This window comes from Hevea brasiliensis, chromosome 2, assembly GCF_030052815.1.
Source record: "Hevea brasiliensis isolate MT/VB/25A 57/8 chromosome 2, ASM3005281v1, whole genome shotgun sequence".
Lineage (NCBI taxonomy): Eukaryota > Viridiplantae > Streptophyta > Magnoliopsida > Malpighiales > Euphorbiaceae > Hevea > Hevea brasiliensis.
Genome location: NC_079494.1, coordinates 1,767,695 through 1,785,847, shown reverse-complemented (window position 1 = coordinate 1,785,847; position 18,153 = coordinate 1,767,695). Strand labels below are relative to the sequence as shown.

At 32.5% G+C, this 18,153-nt stretch overlaps 2 protein-coding genes across 2 annotated transcripts; one reads left to right on the top strand and one right to left on the bottom strand.

Annotated features, from left to right (window-relative positions):
* Positions 1–459: 459 nt before the first annotated feature.
* LOC110650822 (la-related protein 1C) lies at positions 460–10,802 on the bottom strand. Its single transcript, XM_021805941.2, has 6 exons — positions 10,327–10,802; positions 9,650–10,226; positions 9,202–9,337; positions 8,997–9,087; positions 1,466–1,537; positions 460–1,281 (listed from the first exon to the last, which is right to left on the bottom strand). The coding sequence occupies exons 2-6, from the start codon at positions 10,149–10,151 to the stop codon at positions 1,000–1,002; spliced, it is 1,083 nt and encodes a 360-aa protein (XP_021661633.2). The 5' UTR covers positions 10,152–10,226; positions 10,327–10,802; the 3' UTR covers positions 460–999.
* Positions 10,803–15,254: 4,452 nt separating this feature from the next.
* LOC110650821 (probable cinnamyl alcohol dehydrogenase 6) lies at positions 15,255–16,999 on the top strand. Its single transcript, XM_058131662.1, has 6 exons — positions 15,255–15,434; positions 15,530–15,643; positions 15,729–15,956; positions 16,061–16,349; positions 16,441–16,594; positions 16,695–16,999. The coding sequence occupies exons 1-6, from the start codon at positions 15,340–15,342 to the stop codon at positions 16,892–16,894; spliced, it is 1,080 nt and encodes a 359-aa protein (XP_057987645.1). The 5' UTR covers positions 15,255–15,339; the 3' UTR covers positions 16,895–16,999.
* The last annotated feature ends 1,154 nt before the right edge of the window (positions 17,000–18,153 follow it).

The following is an 18,153-nucleotide window of genomic DNA, read 5'->3' as shown; positions in this document are numbered from 1 at the left end:
CGCTTGTATACATCGGTGATTTGATGACCAATCTTCTTCTTTACGTTGAAGATTCCATATTTTATTGATTTTCAACTACATTGTGCCTCAAGCAGGGGCGTACCTAAGTACCCAACACTTAACAGCATCTCCCTGGCGGACTCTGAAGGCTAAAATCGTGGGCGTTTTAGTTGCTTGCAGCTAGTACGGTGTATATCATCGCAGAGATGTTTAATAACCCAAGTAGTCATCAGTTAACCGGTTCATGAAGGGATAAATTCTGGGTTTAGAAGTGGCGATGGTTATCTTCGGTTGGTGGAGACAGGAGACACCAGACATAAACATAAAAATGGATTTTTCCAAAAAGAAAACAAAAAAGGTCTGTTCGGGATTTCTCGCAAACTCACGGGAGAAATAGTGCAAGTCCTATGAACTATAATTATCTACATACAATTATGAGAAATGGTCTCCAGTGGCAAGTAAACAAATAAATAAACAAATTTAAATATATAAACAAATAAAATTTTCAAAGAAAACCACAAAATATTGAGATGCATAGATGGAAAAGGGTGAATCATCAGAGCAGCCATTTGCTGGCAACTACGCAAGAAAATGGACTACTATTCAAATCCCTTATACCAAAAATGAGTTTCATGGGTAACACGATGCTTCGCCTTGAAGAATATCTCATATTTTGCCAACCACCAGAAAATGTAGACGAAGAAGATAATCATCCACACCAAAAACCACGCTATACAAAAACCATGAACATTAAAATTCTACCCAGTTAAAAACCTAAGTTCTTTCTCTCTTTCTTCTCTCCTTGAATAAATACCTATATATTTCTTTGTTTTCTTTCATGCACCTCAGCAAATTACGTCAAAACAAGGCATACCAATGGACAAAATAAAAAGGTGAATCTGACGTTCCATCGGCGTCCATCTCCCTTCCCTCTAAAAACCAAGTGCACATCCTGAAAGAATTGTGCTTAAATATGGTGGTTGCATAGACTGGTTAGTTTTAGCTTGAACTTGCATCCTCAACACCTTCCTGTTGAGAGAATTGTGACTGAGCCGGCAACTCAGATAAACTCCTAGTTATGGCATCCAGTGGGTTAGGAGATTGCTTAACCAACATGCTATTTTGGTTAGGGGTAATTTCCTCCACTGTCATCTTTTGGAATGACTTTGTCAGCACATCATGACTTGATGCAGTCGAAGATTGTAAGCCTGATTCTGTAGGAATCCTACTAGAACTGAGTATCCATTTCATCCAATCATTACGCCTTCTCACTTTGTCATTCTGAATCATTCAAACCAAATAGTTGAAATAGTATCCCTTAAATTTCAATTGCACATCAATGCATAATCTAAAAAATAAATATTATACTGCTTAATTCACATCAAACTCACAACTAATGGATTGAAAACAGTGTAACACAGCAAAACAAATTGATTTGATATTACATATAAACAAATGAAAATACCTGTATTTCCAGAAAAGTTGAAGTCCTCAAGGAATCCAAAATCAACCGGATGTCCTTAGTCATGCTCCTAACCTGTACAAGCATAACCACAAAACAAACTTGGTTTGCATGCACATCTATTAATAATTACATGAAAATAAAGCATATAGCAACCTATTAGTTTGAAAATTTAGGTACAACTCAACTCAACTCAACTCAACTAAGCCTTTATTCCAAAAATTTGGAGTCGGCTAAATGGATTCACTTTCTCCACTCTAAATGATTTTGGGATAAATTCTCAGAAATGTGTAATGCTTCTAGGTCATGTTGTACCACTCTCCTCCAAGTCAATTTAGGTTTACCCTTTTTTTTCTTTCTATCTTCTAACCTAATGTGCTCTACTTGTCTAACTGGAGCTTCCGTATGTCTATGCTTCACATGACCAAACCACCTCAATCTCCCTTCTCTCAACTTATCCTCAATTGGCACCACTCCTACCTTTTCTCTAATACTCTCATTACGGACTTTATTTAGTCTAGTATGACCACTCATCCACCTAAAAATTCTCATCTCTGCAACTCTTATCTTAGACGCATACGACTTCTTCCGTGTCCAACACTCATTACCATATAATATAGCTGGTCGTATGGCTGTACAGTAAAATTTTTCTTTTAACTTATTGGAAATCTTGCGATTACATAGAACTCCCGTGGCACGTCTCCACTTCAACCATCCGGCTTTAATTCTATGACTAACATCCTCCTCACATCCCCCATCTACATGAAGGACTGAGCCGAGATATTTAAAGTGATTACTTTGGGACAGTACCACTCCATCCAAACTAACCCCTTCCCTATCACCAGTTTGGCCTTCACAAAACTTGCAATGCATGTATTCTGTCTTCGTTCTACTTAACTTAAAGCCCTTTGACATTAGAGTACTTCTTCAAAGCTCTAGCTTTCTAGTGACTCCTCGCGTCTCATCTATCAGAACAATATTATCCGCAAACATCATGCACTAAGGAATACTCTCTTGTATATGTTTCGTCAATTCATCTAAAATTAATGTAAAAAGATAAAGGCTTATAGCTGATCCTTGGTGTAATCCAATTGAGATTGAAAAATCTCGTGTCCCCTCCCACTGTGCGCACAATAGTAGTCACTCCTTCATACATATCTTTCAACACTTGTATATACCTAATAGATACCCTCTTTTGTTCTAACACACTCCATAAGACATCTCTTAGAACACTATCATAAGCCTTCTCCAAATTAATAAAAACCATGTGTAGATCTTTCTTCACATCTCTATATTTCTCTATCAAGCTTATAATGAGAAAGATCACTTCCATAGTTGAACGACCGGGCATGAAACCAAATTGATTAAGAGAGATAGAAGTATCATGACGTAGTCGATGCTCCACAACTCTCTCCTACAACTTCATAGTATGGCTCATGAGTTTAATTCCCCTATAATTCGAGCAACTCTGTATGTCTCCCTTATTTTTAAAAATAGGTGCTAAAATACTCCTACATTCATCACGCATTTTCTTTGAGTTTAGAATCTTATTAAATAATTTGGTTAACCACGCCACTCCCATATCTCCCAAACACTTCCACACTTCAATTGGTATTCCATCGGGTCCACAGACTTTACCCACTTTCATTCTCTTAAGTGCTTCCTTTATTTCTAAAGATCTAATCCTTCTAATATAATTCACATTCTTTTCTATTGTTCTATAGTCTATATTCACGCTATTACCATTTTGACTATTATTAAAGAGATCATTAAAATAATTTCTCCATCTTTCTTTAATATCCTCATCTTTCACCAACACTTTTCTTTCTTTATCCTTAATGTACCTAACTTAATTGACATCTTAACATTTCCTTTCTCTCCTCCTTGCTAATATATAAATATCTTTCTCCCCTTCTTTAGTTCCAAGTTTCTCATATAACTTTTCAAAGGCTTTTGCTCTTGCTTGACTAACTGCCTTTTTCTTTGAGTTTAGAATCTTATTAAATAATTTGGTTAACCACGCCACTCCCATATCTCCCAAACACTTCCACACTTCAATTGGTATTCCATCGGGTCCACAGACTTTACCCACTTTCATTCTCTTAAGTGCTTCCTTTATTTCTAAAGATCTAATCCTTCTAGTATAATTCACATTCTTTTCTATTGTTCTATAGTCTATATTCACGCTATTACCATTTTGACTATTATTAAAGAGATCATTAAAATAATTTCTCCATCTTTCTTTAATGTCCTCATCTTTCACCAACACTTTTCTTTCTTTATCCTTAATGTACCTAACTTAATTGACATCTTAACATTTCCTTTCTCTCCTCCTTGCTAATATATAAATATCTTTCTCCCCTTCTTTAGTTCCAAGTTTCTCATATAACTTTTCAAAGGCTTTTGCTCTTGCTTGACTAACTGCCTTTTTTGTCTCTTTCTTTGCTATCTTGTACTGTTCATATGCCTCATTATTATCACATTTAGGTAATTTCTTTTACTATTCCCTTTTTCTCTTCATTGCTTTTCGTACTTCCTCATTCCACCACCATTTCTCTTTTGAGGGTGGTCCATGTCTTTTAGACTCTCCAAGTACTTTTCTAACTACTTCTCTAATCTTTGATGCCATTTGTATCCACATATCATTGGCCTCCATATCCAACTTCCATGTTTCGGACTCAAGAAGCTCATTTTTTAACTTCACTTGCTTTACTACTTTGAACTCCCACCACTTTGTTCAAGCTACACTATTTCTTCTGACCTTATTTGAATTGTTCCTAAACTTAACATCAAAGACCACTAACCGATGTTGACTTGTTAAAGCCTCTCCTGGGATGACCTTGCAATCCTTGCATAGAGCTCTATTTGTCTTCCTGGTTAAGAAGAAGTCGAATTGGCTTCTATGTTGCCCACTTTTGAAAGTCACTAAATGTGACTCACTTTTTATAAAGTAGGTATTTGCTAGTATTAGGTCGGATGCCATAGCAAAATCCAGGAAGCTTTTTCCCTCCTCATTTTAACTGCCAAAACCAAAACCTCCATGAACATTCTCGTAACCTTGCCTATCACTTCCTACATGTCCATTCAAATCTCCACCAATGAAAACATTCTCTTCATTCGGTATGCTTTGCATTAAATCATCTATATCTTCCCAAAACCTTTGTTTACTCTCACTATCTAGTCCTATTTGTGGGGCATAAGAACTAACTACATTTATTGTTTCTCCTTCTAGCACTAGCTTTACTAGTATAATTCTATCTCCTACTCTTTTCACAGCTATTACAGTATCTTTCAATGTCCTGTCTATGATTATGCACACTCCGTTCTTATTTCTCTCCTTTCCGGTAAACCACAGTTTGTACCCTGAATTACCCACTTCCTTGCTTTTCTCTCCTACCCATTTAGTCTCATGAATGCAAGCAATATTCACCCTTCTCCTTTCCAAGGTATCCACAAGCTCCATTAATTTTCCTATAAATGATCCAACATTCCAAGTACCAACCCTGATCCTCCTCCTATCCTGTTCCTCCTCCTATCCTGTTCCTTCCTAATTGGTCTCCTTCTATGATATCTTCTATTGTTTTCTATGTCTATCATGTGTTCTGTTCCACTATCTGTTCTACCATTTGTCCTATGGACTAACTTCTTTACCCACACTCGTTCATGATGTAAGAACCCTTGCTCACTTAACACCACATCCGGGTGCCGGCATGGCGCATCGCTTTCGATGAACGCCCTACACCCTTGCATATTTCTCACTACACCCGGACTCCGATGTAGTACGTCGTAAATAGAGATCGCCCAAACGTTTATATCATTTGAATCCATATCATAAGGCGTGACAATTTTTACCCTGATTGTCATCTACCGCAACCCTCCTCCTTTATCCGAACTTGGGACCAGCTAAGCGTAAATACTTAGTTGGGATCCAAATATGGCATACACCTACTCATTAGCTGGGATCTAGTTCACCTAAGAAACCCATCTAGACCCCAACTTCCCTTTGGAGAATACAGGGTGTCCTAGTGCATGAAAGCCTTCTGCATTACAGTCTAGCCATCTAGGAAAGATCAAATACATGAAGCTGTCTCCTTGCATTGCAATGAGATTATTTCCTAGTTTAAACCCATACCTCTAGGCCACCATGCAGCAACCATACTATTTCACCAATAATTCGCCCTTGGGAGATGTCCCTTGTTTTAGGAACTAAGTGAAAGATAAACATACCAGTACACAAACCACCAATTTTGATTGGTGAAAGCAATACATGCACTACATTAACATAAAACTTCAATGCAGTTTTGAACATGAAGAATATCCACTTGTATTAAAAATGACATAACAAAGATGACAATTATTTGAAAATCACATAACACATGCTGTTCCTTCATTATCAATATGCATTTCCTAATAATGCCCTATCATGAAGAACAAATTAGTACTTTGAAAGACAGCTTATGCCATTAACCTCACTCATGCTACTAGTAGGCTCAAGAAGAAGTTCAAAAAGCTTAGAACCTGAAATCCATTTGGGTCTGAAACTGATACATCACGCTGATCAAGAATAGGCTTGTTACACCTCAAAACTCATTTTCTAATGTTCCATAAACTAATCAAATTATCTGACACTGAAGATATAAAGCCAAAAATACATGGATGCAGACATGCAGTGATCAAAATAAAACTCAAATTCATACCTACTTCATGATCTTCAGTAATATGTCATAATTCCCTTTTTTTTAGTTGAGGGGAAGGGAATGGATTATGTCATGCAAAATTAATGCGCAGTACCATTTAAATGTAAAGCAGTACAGCTTCCCTGGTTGAAGGATAACTCTTTCTATAATGAAGGCAATAAAAAAGCAATATGAAATAGTCATCAAAGTTCTATAAACATAAGCAAACAACATCAACATCTAAGCCTTAATCCCCAATTAGTTAGGGTTAGTTATATGGATCATTTTTTGTTATTTAGCTTTGTTAAGCACTAAGTCCGCATCAATATTTAAAACTTGTAAATCCTTTGATACTACATTTTTCCACATCATTTTAGGCCTCCCCCTTCCCCTTCTCATTCCTTTCCCTACTAATTTATCACACTTTTGTATTAGGACATTTCATTCTCTATATTGTACATGATCAAACCATTTTAAATGACCCTCTCATTTTATCTTCAATATGTGCAACATGCATTTTCTGGCGAATTTAGTTCCTAATCTTATCTATTATCGTGTTACCAGATATTCATCTTAACATCAGCATTTTTGCCACATTCATCTTATGGGTATGTTGTATTTTATACGCACAATATTCACTCCCATACAACATAGTTGGTCTGACCTAGTCCCACAGAACTTATCTTTCACTTTGTTAGGAATCTTTTGATCACAAAATACACCTGTCAAAGTCCTCCACATAATTACATTATCATCCAAAACTTCATTCTTTTATATGATAGAACCTAGATACTTGAATTGTTTGCATTATGACACCAAAACTCTATACAAACAAACCTCATCTCCATTTGTTCTACGTGACTAAACTCACATTGTATATATTCCATCATACTTCTACTTAGCTTAAAACCAGTACTCTCAAGAATCCTTCTCCACAACTTCACCTTTTAATTAACTCTTTCACTAGTTCCATCTACTAATAAAATATCATTTGCAAATAACATGCACCAAGTGACATCATCTTGAATATAACTAGTCAGCTATATGAACAAAAGCAAACTGAAGATAAAATAGTCCATAACTTTATGCCCCATTCTGCTACTCTTTTGACCTTAAGCAACTAGGTTTACAAGCTAAAGTATATGCTCTTGAAGACCATATTTTGCAATAGTAATACTCCTTCTAGAAGCTTGCAAATACTTAATGAAGTTTTGAATCCTAAGATATTCAGCTAGGCACACATTCACAAAGCTTGAAAAGCTCTCTGCATAATTCCAAAAACCTAAAACCATAAGCCATCTCCAGCCCCCCTTGTAGCATATCAATTATACTTCACCCAGCCACCCTTCTTAATTTGAAAAGATTGATGCCAAATTAATTCCATAAATCAAGAAGAAATTTGGTAACACTCACAAGTTTTGGAGAAGAGGATAGATGGAGCAAAAGAATTATAAAGTTGCTATTTCAATGGAAGAAATTGATAGTCACAGATTATAGTATACCGATGAACCAACTGTTAGCCCTCCCCCAAAACCACCTTTCCAAGTATTTTGCAACATTTCACCAATCTCCACCTCTATTCCTCTCATATTTTAAATGAATTTTGTCCACTAATACTCCAATTGTGGTCAAAACAAGGCATCTTCCCAGCCATCTGCATTTTAAGGTTCATTGGGACACTCAAGTTTTCACTCAATCAGATGATTTTGAATCTATCATCCTTCTAGAAAGACAAATCCCATTCTAGTTTTTAAATGGCCCTAGCAAAACAATACATAATAAATATAACTCACTAAAAAGAAAAAAGCAGATCGTGAAGGCTGGCAAAGATAAGTTTCTGACATTTATGAACACACCTTGACTTTCATGAAATCAGCCTCTTTTCAAACCTCTATATCATCAAAAACCAATGAATACTGAATAAAACACCTAAGAGGATACCACTTGGCAATTGGACAAACGACCAAGAGCCTACTTCATCATCATTATTGATGGTAAAGGTAGAGTTCTAGTTCCACAAATCAAGAAGAGAGAGAGAGAGAGAGAGAATGGGGGTGAGCGGATGATGGAGGTTGCTGAAAATTTAAAAGGAAATTAACTTCTCAAATGTAATATAGGAAAAATCCTAAGTTTAACTGATTTGCCACTTTCAAGCAATAAAATAATGAAGGACTATGCATCCCAAATGGTACTTCAAAACTTGACATCACATGAACTTCAGAAGAGCATATGTTAAAAACCAACAAAATGAAAACTTGGAAAACTAATTGCTTGTCGCTATAAACTTATATACAACTGCATCAATGGCAATATGTCAAAGCAAACAAAAAGAATAACTGGCTAGAGGATGTGTGCGATCGTCAACTCAGACTCAAGGTCCAAAAGAATGTTTCCCAGCTTGCAAGAAGTTTATAAATAATAAGCTTATCAACTGCATAAAGGATGGAGTTTGAAGCAAAAAAGAACAGCTGGGACACTGGAAACATAATATATGGTTGACCCAAAAACACATTTAAGCACAAAGTTTATCAATTTAAACAACTATTTGTCAGTAATACACACAATCTTACTGTTCTTCCCAATGCACGTTTTCTAAGAATTTGCTCCAATTAGTAATTTTTAAAGATATCATCTAATTCAAATAGGACAATTTCATAATCATTTCAAGAAATACTAGTTCTTATTCAAAAGTAAAGCTAAGGTTTTGTTTAAAATAGTTGAATGAATAACAAAATTTCAAGGCATTCAATTAGAAAGTGCAACAACATATAGAAAATCAATTAAATGGTATAGGTTGATCATTTATGCCCCAAGATCAAATATCATTATCCTCAAGTTCATTAAAAAATTTCACTTACTCGATTAAAGCCTGCTATTAAAGTGATCGAAACCCAGCCCTGATTGTCCATGTTTGACTTTAAAAATTCATCCTTAATTAAATTAGCATCACTGCAACAAACCAACAACAGTTGCAATAGTGGTTTACTGTTCAACAAACAATAGGAAAATGATATATTTAATTTACTAATCTTGCCTGGAGGAGGGTCGAGAATGTAATGATACCTGAAATAATATTCTATCTGACGGACTAACATAACAGGCAAAGGAGGTTCATGAACAGGGACAATCATTGCAGGTGCCGGTGCATGCGTGATGAAAGGCATCCTAAAGGTCTCCAATGTAGGAATATAAACCAAATCTGAATAGAGCAGATTAGTTAATTCTAAATCGACGTTATAGTTATTTTTGTACGTAAAATAAAGTGTATTTATTACTGAATGGAGGTTGGTACCACCTGTAAACTGGTTTTAAAAAATTAGATCAAAAGAGCAAAAAAAATATATTATTTAGAATACAACTTATCTATCCGCAAAATATAGCAAAAAGCTAGTTCTGCTCAACATTTTGTCAATCCTAAAACCACAGACTTAAATAGGGTATCTTTCAATTTAGAGAGTGCGGTGGCCTTCCTAGTCAAAATAACAAACAGGTTCATTAGGAAAAACCTTACCGGAAAAACCCATGGGGTTTGCAAAAGGTCTCACGGGCTGGGGTGGAACAAATGCGGCATTATTTGGTGGTGGAGGCCTAACAAAGCCCCTTGGAGATCTCTGTGGGTGCACATAAGCATCTCTGACATTCCCATAATGCCCACGGTCTTGATCTCGTCTGCCCCCAAAATTGTTCTGATAGGGAACATCTCCACGTGGTCCATGGTTTCCTCTTCGGAAAGAATGCCTGTGATAATTTACCGCAGGTAGTTGAGGTCCAAACCCCCTAACTGGTCTAGGTTCCCAATTGTTGCCCCTGTATGGAGACTCTCTAGGAGATTGATCCGGTATTAATGGTACAAGATTCCCATGACCAATGGGAGACATTGCAAATAGTGGAAGTGGAGGTGGTGGCGGGAGAGGATGAATGAAGCTGCTTTGAGAATGACCACCTCCAGAGCTACCGCCGCCGCCGCCGCCGCCACCCCCACCCCGCTTCATGGACTTCTGTCGAGGTGGCATCTCATGGTTCGATATAGAATTAGATTTTGCATTACTAGAAGCTTGATTGTGAAGCGAATGAAGTATTACAAATCCCTAAAGTAAAACAGGCGTATACAGGCTTCAATTAATCGTTATTTCTCTTGACAATACGATATTCATTCAGTTGAAAAAAAATAAAAGGCAAGTGAATTACCTGAATTCATGGGTTTAAGGACAGAGAAAGCTACCGTTGAAACTATTTGGCTTTATGAGGACTAGTTATTGGTCCATCAGAAACGATCTTCCACGAAGAAAATTTAGGGGATTCAGATAACGCAGTCCATGAATCAGCCTCAGCTACAACATTATCTTCCGTGGGCAGCGGTGAAGAAATCGGCTTAAAAGGAGATCAATCAGAAAAATTAGATTGGCACTCCGTGGAAGGACTCAGAGACGATGTTGATGACAAAGGATGAAATGCTGGAATTGATTCCGGCTTTCCTGTTCACCACGAACGACACGAAAGAAGGGATAAATTTTTCCTCCGATGCATACTGTTCAAACCAACGCCACGCAGAGATTGAGATGATGAATCAGATTGCGAGTCAGGAGTCGTCGCCATTAGGGTTCAGAAGGAGAAAAGGAAAACGCAATGTATTTTCATCAATATAAATTAATTTCTTAATGCCACTTAATCCTCAATTTCTCACCAATTTAGCTAATTTTTTTAACTTATTATTTAAATTAATTTATAAATTTCGATTTAAATTCAATTTAAAAAATTAAATTTCTTAATTTTTTTTAACTTAATAAATAATTTTATTATGCTAATTTAAATAAATATTAAAATTTGATTAAATTAAATATTCTAATAAATACAGAACTAAAATTAAACATTTAGTTAAAATAATATTGTATATATATAAAAATAAATTTTATAAAAAAAATGAAATTTTAACTAATTATCAATGCAGATTTTACATTATAATGAAAGTCACTGTAATAATTACATTAACATTATGTTTTTAAATCACACAATTTGTCTTAAAGGCCATAATTGAGTTTCAATGTCTAAAGCATTAATTAAGTAGATAAAGAAACTCACGTTAAGGGCCTCTTTGATATTTTTGTCAAAACTGTTAAAAAAATTATGTTTTTAAATATATTAATTAAATAATATTAAAAAATAATTAAAAATTAAATTTGATTAATTTTAATCATAAAAATATTAAAATAATAAAATAATTTTTTTAAACTATTTTTCTTAATAGTATCTAAAATTATGCATTTATTTAGAAAAATAGTTTCAAGTTATGAACCTGAATGTCAAACAGAACTTAAATGTACTGAATTATCATATGCATGCATTTTGAATAGAGAATATTGTTGCATATGAGTTATACTACATGTACATGTGTCCTATTATGAAAATATAAAATAAGATCTCTACTTATTATTATGTGAAACCTGGGTATAATAAGTAATCTTTATCTGAACTATTTTCTTATCTATTATTTGATATTTAGTTTAATGTTAATCATATTAATGTTATCAAAGGATTATGGAATATTAATCATATTAATGTTATCAAAGGATTATGGAATATTTGATTTGATGGGATATTCATAAATAAGCATATTAAATTAAAGTTGAGAAAAAAAAAGAAAAAGATTATTAAGTACTATCACATTAATTTATGTTTAATTATGTTTATTTATGTGATATGTCTAATTATAAACTCAAAGTACATTTAATGAGATCATCGAGAATTGAATGTTATAGATAATTAATAGAATTGAATATTGCATCTATTTTAAATTTCATAATTTTTAAAAATTATATTATTTTTAGGTGTATATCATTTAAGCTATTGATATATACATTAGTCACATAGCATATTTATTAAAGAATAAATTATATAAATGATACCTTAACTTAGGGTATGCAACAGTAAAGTACATAAAATTCAATTTATAATATAAAACTCCTGGTATTTAATTTTAATAATATAAAATCGCTTGGTGACTTTCGGTGATTGGTTTTTAAGTTATTTATATTGACATGATATTTATCATATTAAAATTTTATATTTTCATGGATTAATAGTTTCAGATAAATAAATTATGAATGTTGAAGTCTCAACTTGTGCAATTTAAATTTTTAAAAGTTATTGGTAAATAGAGAATAAAATTATTTTTTCATAATAAATATTAAATTAATAGAGAAAAATATAAATTTTAATATAACAATTATCATTTCAGTAAAAAGAGCTTAGAAATTTACTATTAAATATTAAAATAGAGCTTTATATTATTTAAATTAAAAATAATAAAATTTTATATTATAAATTATAATTTAAAAATCTTATTATTACATACTCCTCAAATTAAAGTATTTATTTATATAATTAACCCATTTATTACGTATGAAAACCTCAGTGAAAGCAAGTTGGTCTCATCACGTGTGAGTGGGAAATGAGTAGACATTAAGCTTGGATCAACGAATGCTGGGCCTAAGACCCATGCTCATAATCGTTATAAAAGCTCCTAGACTTTTGAAGCAAAAATTGCTTCTTTGCTTAATTCCACACAACCACGAAATGGTGGTTATCAAAAGCGATGGCCGCCGGGGGGACAAATTTCAGTTTAAATTGAAAAATCAAATTGAATTAAATTGAGTCAATTTGATTCAATCAGTTCGTTTTAAAAATTTAATCAGTTCGGTTCGATTTTATATTATAAAAATTTCTATTATTTCGATTTAGTTGGGTTTTGAAAAGAAAAAAATCAATTAAATCGAACCGAACTAAATAGTAATTTTATATATTTAAATTAAATCGAATCGAACCAATTGATTTTTAAATTGATTTATTTTCACGGAGAATTTATGAATTATATTTAATTATATACATAAATTATTTAATTTTATTGATAAATATTTATTAAGTTCAAACTAAAGTCAAAATTAGATCAAATAACTTAAAAATTAAGTCTAAATTTAAAAATCAATAAAAAATCAAAACCGATCAATTTGAACCGAACCAAAATAGAGCAGTTCAGTTCGATTTAATTTTTCATCCATTTCGACTTGATTTGATTTCTAAAATATATAATTCTATTTTTATAATTTAATTCGATTCGATTTAATTTAGTTTGAACCGAATACTCACTCTTAATAATTTTGTTGCCGTAATGCTTATAAATGCAAGTGCCAACCTAGAAAGAGAGCCACACACATAAAAAGGTCGAGTTTCTTTTATTGCTGATTATGGTAGGTAACGGATCTGAAATGGTAAAAGAAGGCGATTTGATTCTTTTTTTTTATTTTTTAATTAATTTTATATATTTATATATTTATTTAAATAACCTCTTATACATTTAAGTATTAATTTTTTTAATAGAGAACATAATTTTATTAATAGAAAATCAATTAATCTTTATATATTGAATAAATTATTCTATGCTTGTAGTGTATATACTATATACACCTTTATTCACAAATGGGTGAGCCTCATCTTTTACCCTTGGCCTGAAGTTGGAGGGTCTACAAGCATTATTTGGAGCTCTTTATTGTTGCCTTCTTTCTCAAATAATACATTAAAGCTCATTACAAGGGCGGCGGATAACTTCTAGACCGTGATATATCATAATTGCTTTTTTTTTTTTTGGTGATTACATACCAGAAAATAAAATAATTAATCCTTGATTAAAGCAAAACGACATAGTGAAAATAAGAACCTAAACGTCTAATGTTAACGTTTAATTTTATAATAATGTATAAATATAAATAATATAAAAAATTAATATAATTTTTTTAAATATTTAAATAATATTAATGAAAGGTGAAAAGTTAATTTAATCTATTTAAATATTAAAATAATAATATAATATTTCAAATTTTATAAAAATTAAAATTAAAAGATTATTTTATTTATAATTTAAAACTTTATAGATTAAATCATTCAACTAGAAAATATATAAAATTAATGATATTTTTATTTTTTTTATTATAATTATTGATCAATTATATTAAGAGTTTAAATTATAAATTTTACTAAATTTTAAAAATATAAAAAATAAATTATAAATTTTATTAAATTTCAGGGCTAAATTATAATAAAGAGGTTGCACTTTCGTCAGACTGAGGAGTTGGCAAAAACAAGCGTCACGTGATGATGGAGAATCCTTGTGCTTGTATTAATTGCATTGGGCGTATTGGTCGGTTGGTAGATGTAAACTTTAGGTGAATAATAAATGCTGATTTATTATATATATAATGAAACTTAAATTTAAAAAAAAAAATAGAGATTGAATATATAAACATATTTAAGACCATGAAATGAAAAATGTGCACTATTTTCATGTATAATAAAAATAAATAATAATAATAATAATAATTTATTTTTTAGGAAGCATAATCATATGATAGAAACTGATTTATTTAATTAAATAAAATAGTAATCACTAAATTAATTAATTACCAACTAATATTTGCTTTAACTAATGGTCTAAACATTTAAAAAATATTTTCACTTTAAAGTAAGAAGGATTATAATTACATTAAAGGGCTCTGTCAATTATAGTCATAGTTTTAATTTTTTTAGTCTGATAATAGTTTTTGATATAATATTTAATATTTAGAATAAAAATATTATTTTTTTTATTTATAATAATTGATAATATAATATTTATATTAATATTTAAAAATTAATAGAGTTGTTAATAAAAAAAATTATGAGGAGATCAATAAAATTATATTATTATTTTTATATTTAAAAATTAATCTATCAATTATTTTTATTTAATATTTATATTTTAAATTATTATATAAATAATTAATATTTAACTATTAATAATTATTAAAATAATTAATATTATTAATATAATTTAAATTTAATAGACAATTTTAATCTAGAAAAGTAATTAATTCGAATTTAATTTTAGTCATTGTGAATTTGAAGATTTTAATTATGAAATAGATTGATTTGATTCCATTTGCGACTTAAGCCGGATGGTGGCCACATCTAAAGTGACGTCTTATTCGATGATTATTATTATTATTAATTTTTTTTTTTCATAGTGGAAAAGCTGTTTCTATTCAAAGTCATGGGTGTAGACCATTGGCTTACTCTATAAATTCTATAGCAAAAACAAGCCAAGATTCGAATCACTTCAGGTTTGATCTATTTTTTCAGTACTCTCTTCGCCTATTTCAGAGTCTTTGATTTATGGCTCAAACAACTCCAAACCACACCCAGACTGTTTCTGGGTGGGCAGCTCACGATTCCTCTGGCAAGATCACCCCTTACGTTTTCAAAAGAAGGTATATTTATTTTGGTACTATAAGGTTTTTTTGCTTAATTAGTTCCCATTTCATTTCATCAAGAGTTCACTAGTTGTTGTCTTCAACTTTTGCAGAGAGAACGGTGTCAATGATGTGACCATAAAGATCTTGTATTGTGGGATATGCCACACAGATCTCCACCATGCGAGGAACGATTGGGGCATTACCATGTATCCTGTGGTTCCAGGGTAACGCATGTTGCTCTTTTGCTCAAAAACTAAGCAAGAAGTGCATATTTATTCATGTTTGCTGAAGTGTGTATTTGTGTGTTAGGCATGAAATTACAGGCGTAATCACCAAGGTGGGGAGCAATGTAAAGAACTTCAAGGTGGGAGACAGGGTTGGAGTTGGGTGCTTGGCAGCTTCCTGCTTGGAGTGCGAGTTCTGCAAGAGCTCCCAAGAGAATTACTGTGATCAGATACAGCTTACTTACAATGGCATTTTCTGGGATGGAAGCATCACCTACGGTGGCTACTCCGAAATGTTGGTTGCAGATCATAGGTATTGCAAAAACTAATATATAATTTAATCATATATATATATATATATATATATATATATTCCCTTTTTTTCAGTTAATCATGTGTATATTCCTTGATATCAAGGTACGTGGTGCAAATACCGGAAAACCTGCCAATGGATGCAGCAGCGCCTCTGCTTTGTGCGGGAATCACTGTATTCAGCCCCATGAAAGACAACGAGCTGCTAAAGTCGTCAGGGAAAAGGATAGGGATAGTCGGTTTAGGGGGTCTTGGACATGTAGCTGTGAAGTTTGGCAAAGCATTTGATCACCATGTAACTGTGATTAGTACCTCCCCATCTAAAGAAAGGGAGGCCAAAGAACGCTTAGGGGCAGATGATTTCATAGTCAGCACAAATCCTAAACAAATGAAGGTCTGATTTATATATATAATTCATTTTGAAAACCACCTGAATTCAAGCATATTTTATCCAATGTTATAATTATTTCTTTTGGGTGTGACAGGCAGGGAAGAGAACTCTGGATCTTATCATTGATACAGTGTCAGCTAATCACTCTCTTGGGCCAATCTTGGAATTGCTCAAGGTGAATGGGACATTGGTAGCAGTGGGTGCCCCAGAAAAGCCTTTTGAGCTGCCTTCTTTCCCTCTGATATTTGGTAAAATGCCCATTTCTCTCACACTTCTCAGAGCTTGGATGATAATTAAACAGCAAAATATAACAGCTACATGTATAAATTTGAGTAAATGTTGTTGCAGGCAAGAGAACAGTGAAGGGAAGCATGACAGGGGGAATGAAAGAAACGCAAGAAATGATGGATGTGTGTGGAAAGTATAATATCACTTGCGACATTGAGGTTGTAAAACCAGAGAACATCAATGAAGCCCTTGAACGACTCGCAAGAAACGATGTTAGATATCGTTTTGTAATCGACATTGCTGGAAACTCTTCACTTTAATTTTGCCAAGCAGTGTCTGTAGTTTCTCATCTACTTTCTACTTCTTTTGTCGCTTAAAAAATTTGTGGGCATATAATTCATATATGTAAAATAATTTTGTGCTAATCATTATAGTGGGTCTTATATGGGTCTCATATAATCAATGATTATAATTAAATTATTGAATATATAATAGTTGCACTTGTTAAAAAAATTGTGCTTGTATAATGTGGTATGTAAGCTGCAATAAAATGTAAAATAAAATGAAATTTTGATTATGTAACACATTGAATTTTTAAATAATTATTTATATTTAATTATATAATTTTTTATTGATTTAGAGGGCCATATAATGTTTGATGAGATGTGGATATAGGATATATGTTTTAGAAGTATTATTTGAATTATTTTGCGGGTTGGGTAGGTCCTAGATATAGGTAGAATTCTACCGAATTTTCGATAAAACTTAAAATGTCATTTGATTCTTTAAAGTTTTATTTTAAATAAATATCGATCAATTTGTAATGTAATTATTTAAGTGATCCAGGTTAACTCTTTTCCTCACTTAGCCGCCATAGTAGTCTTCGATTAAAATAAATATTAATTTTATTTATAATTTCAATATTATTATATTCAAAGCATGTTCATTCTTCACTTATATATATATGTAGTAAATATTAGGCATGCTTTATATTACATTTGTTCTTGATGATATTGTTGTGATTATCGTCTTATGGCGATCTGGAGTTATGTGTGTGAGTATATGGATATGAATAGGACGGATAGACGCGGCTGGAGCTTGACTCGTTGAGACCCAATCCTTATTATGAATAAGTCGGGGTAGGCACAGCTTTGAATTAATCTCGCTGGCCCCCGCATTTGGATATTAAGAGAAAGTCCGGCTTTGAGTTGATCTTACTGGCAGATGTTGGAATTAAGAGAGATCAGCATATATAAATATATGTATGTGTGTGTGTGTGAGTATGGATGTGACACAAGGTTTGGAGTGCTCCAGATTATTTTTGATGTAATTATGACTTGATCTGTTTGAATTGTGTGAAGGTGTTGCATTCATTCTTAGGGATGTACTAGACTTAGGTAATTATAGAAATGATATGTAAAATCAATATCTTACTCTATGAGTCGAACGCTTACTCTTATTCACCTTTTTTTTTTCCAGGCTACAGGAGGACTCTTACTTGTGTTTAACTTGCTTCCTACCTCGCAGGTCTCTTAGTTGCTCTATCTATGTTTGTGTTATAAATTTTGAAAGTTCTAGA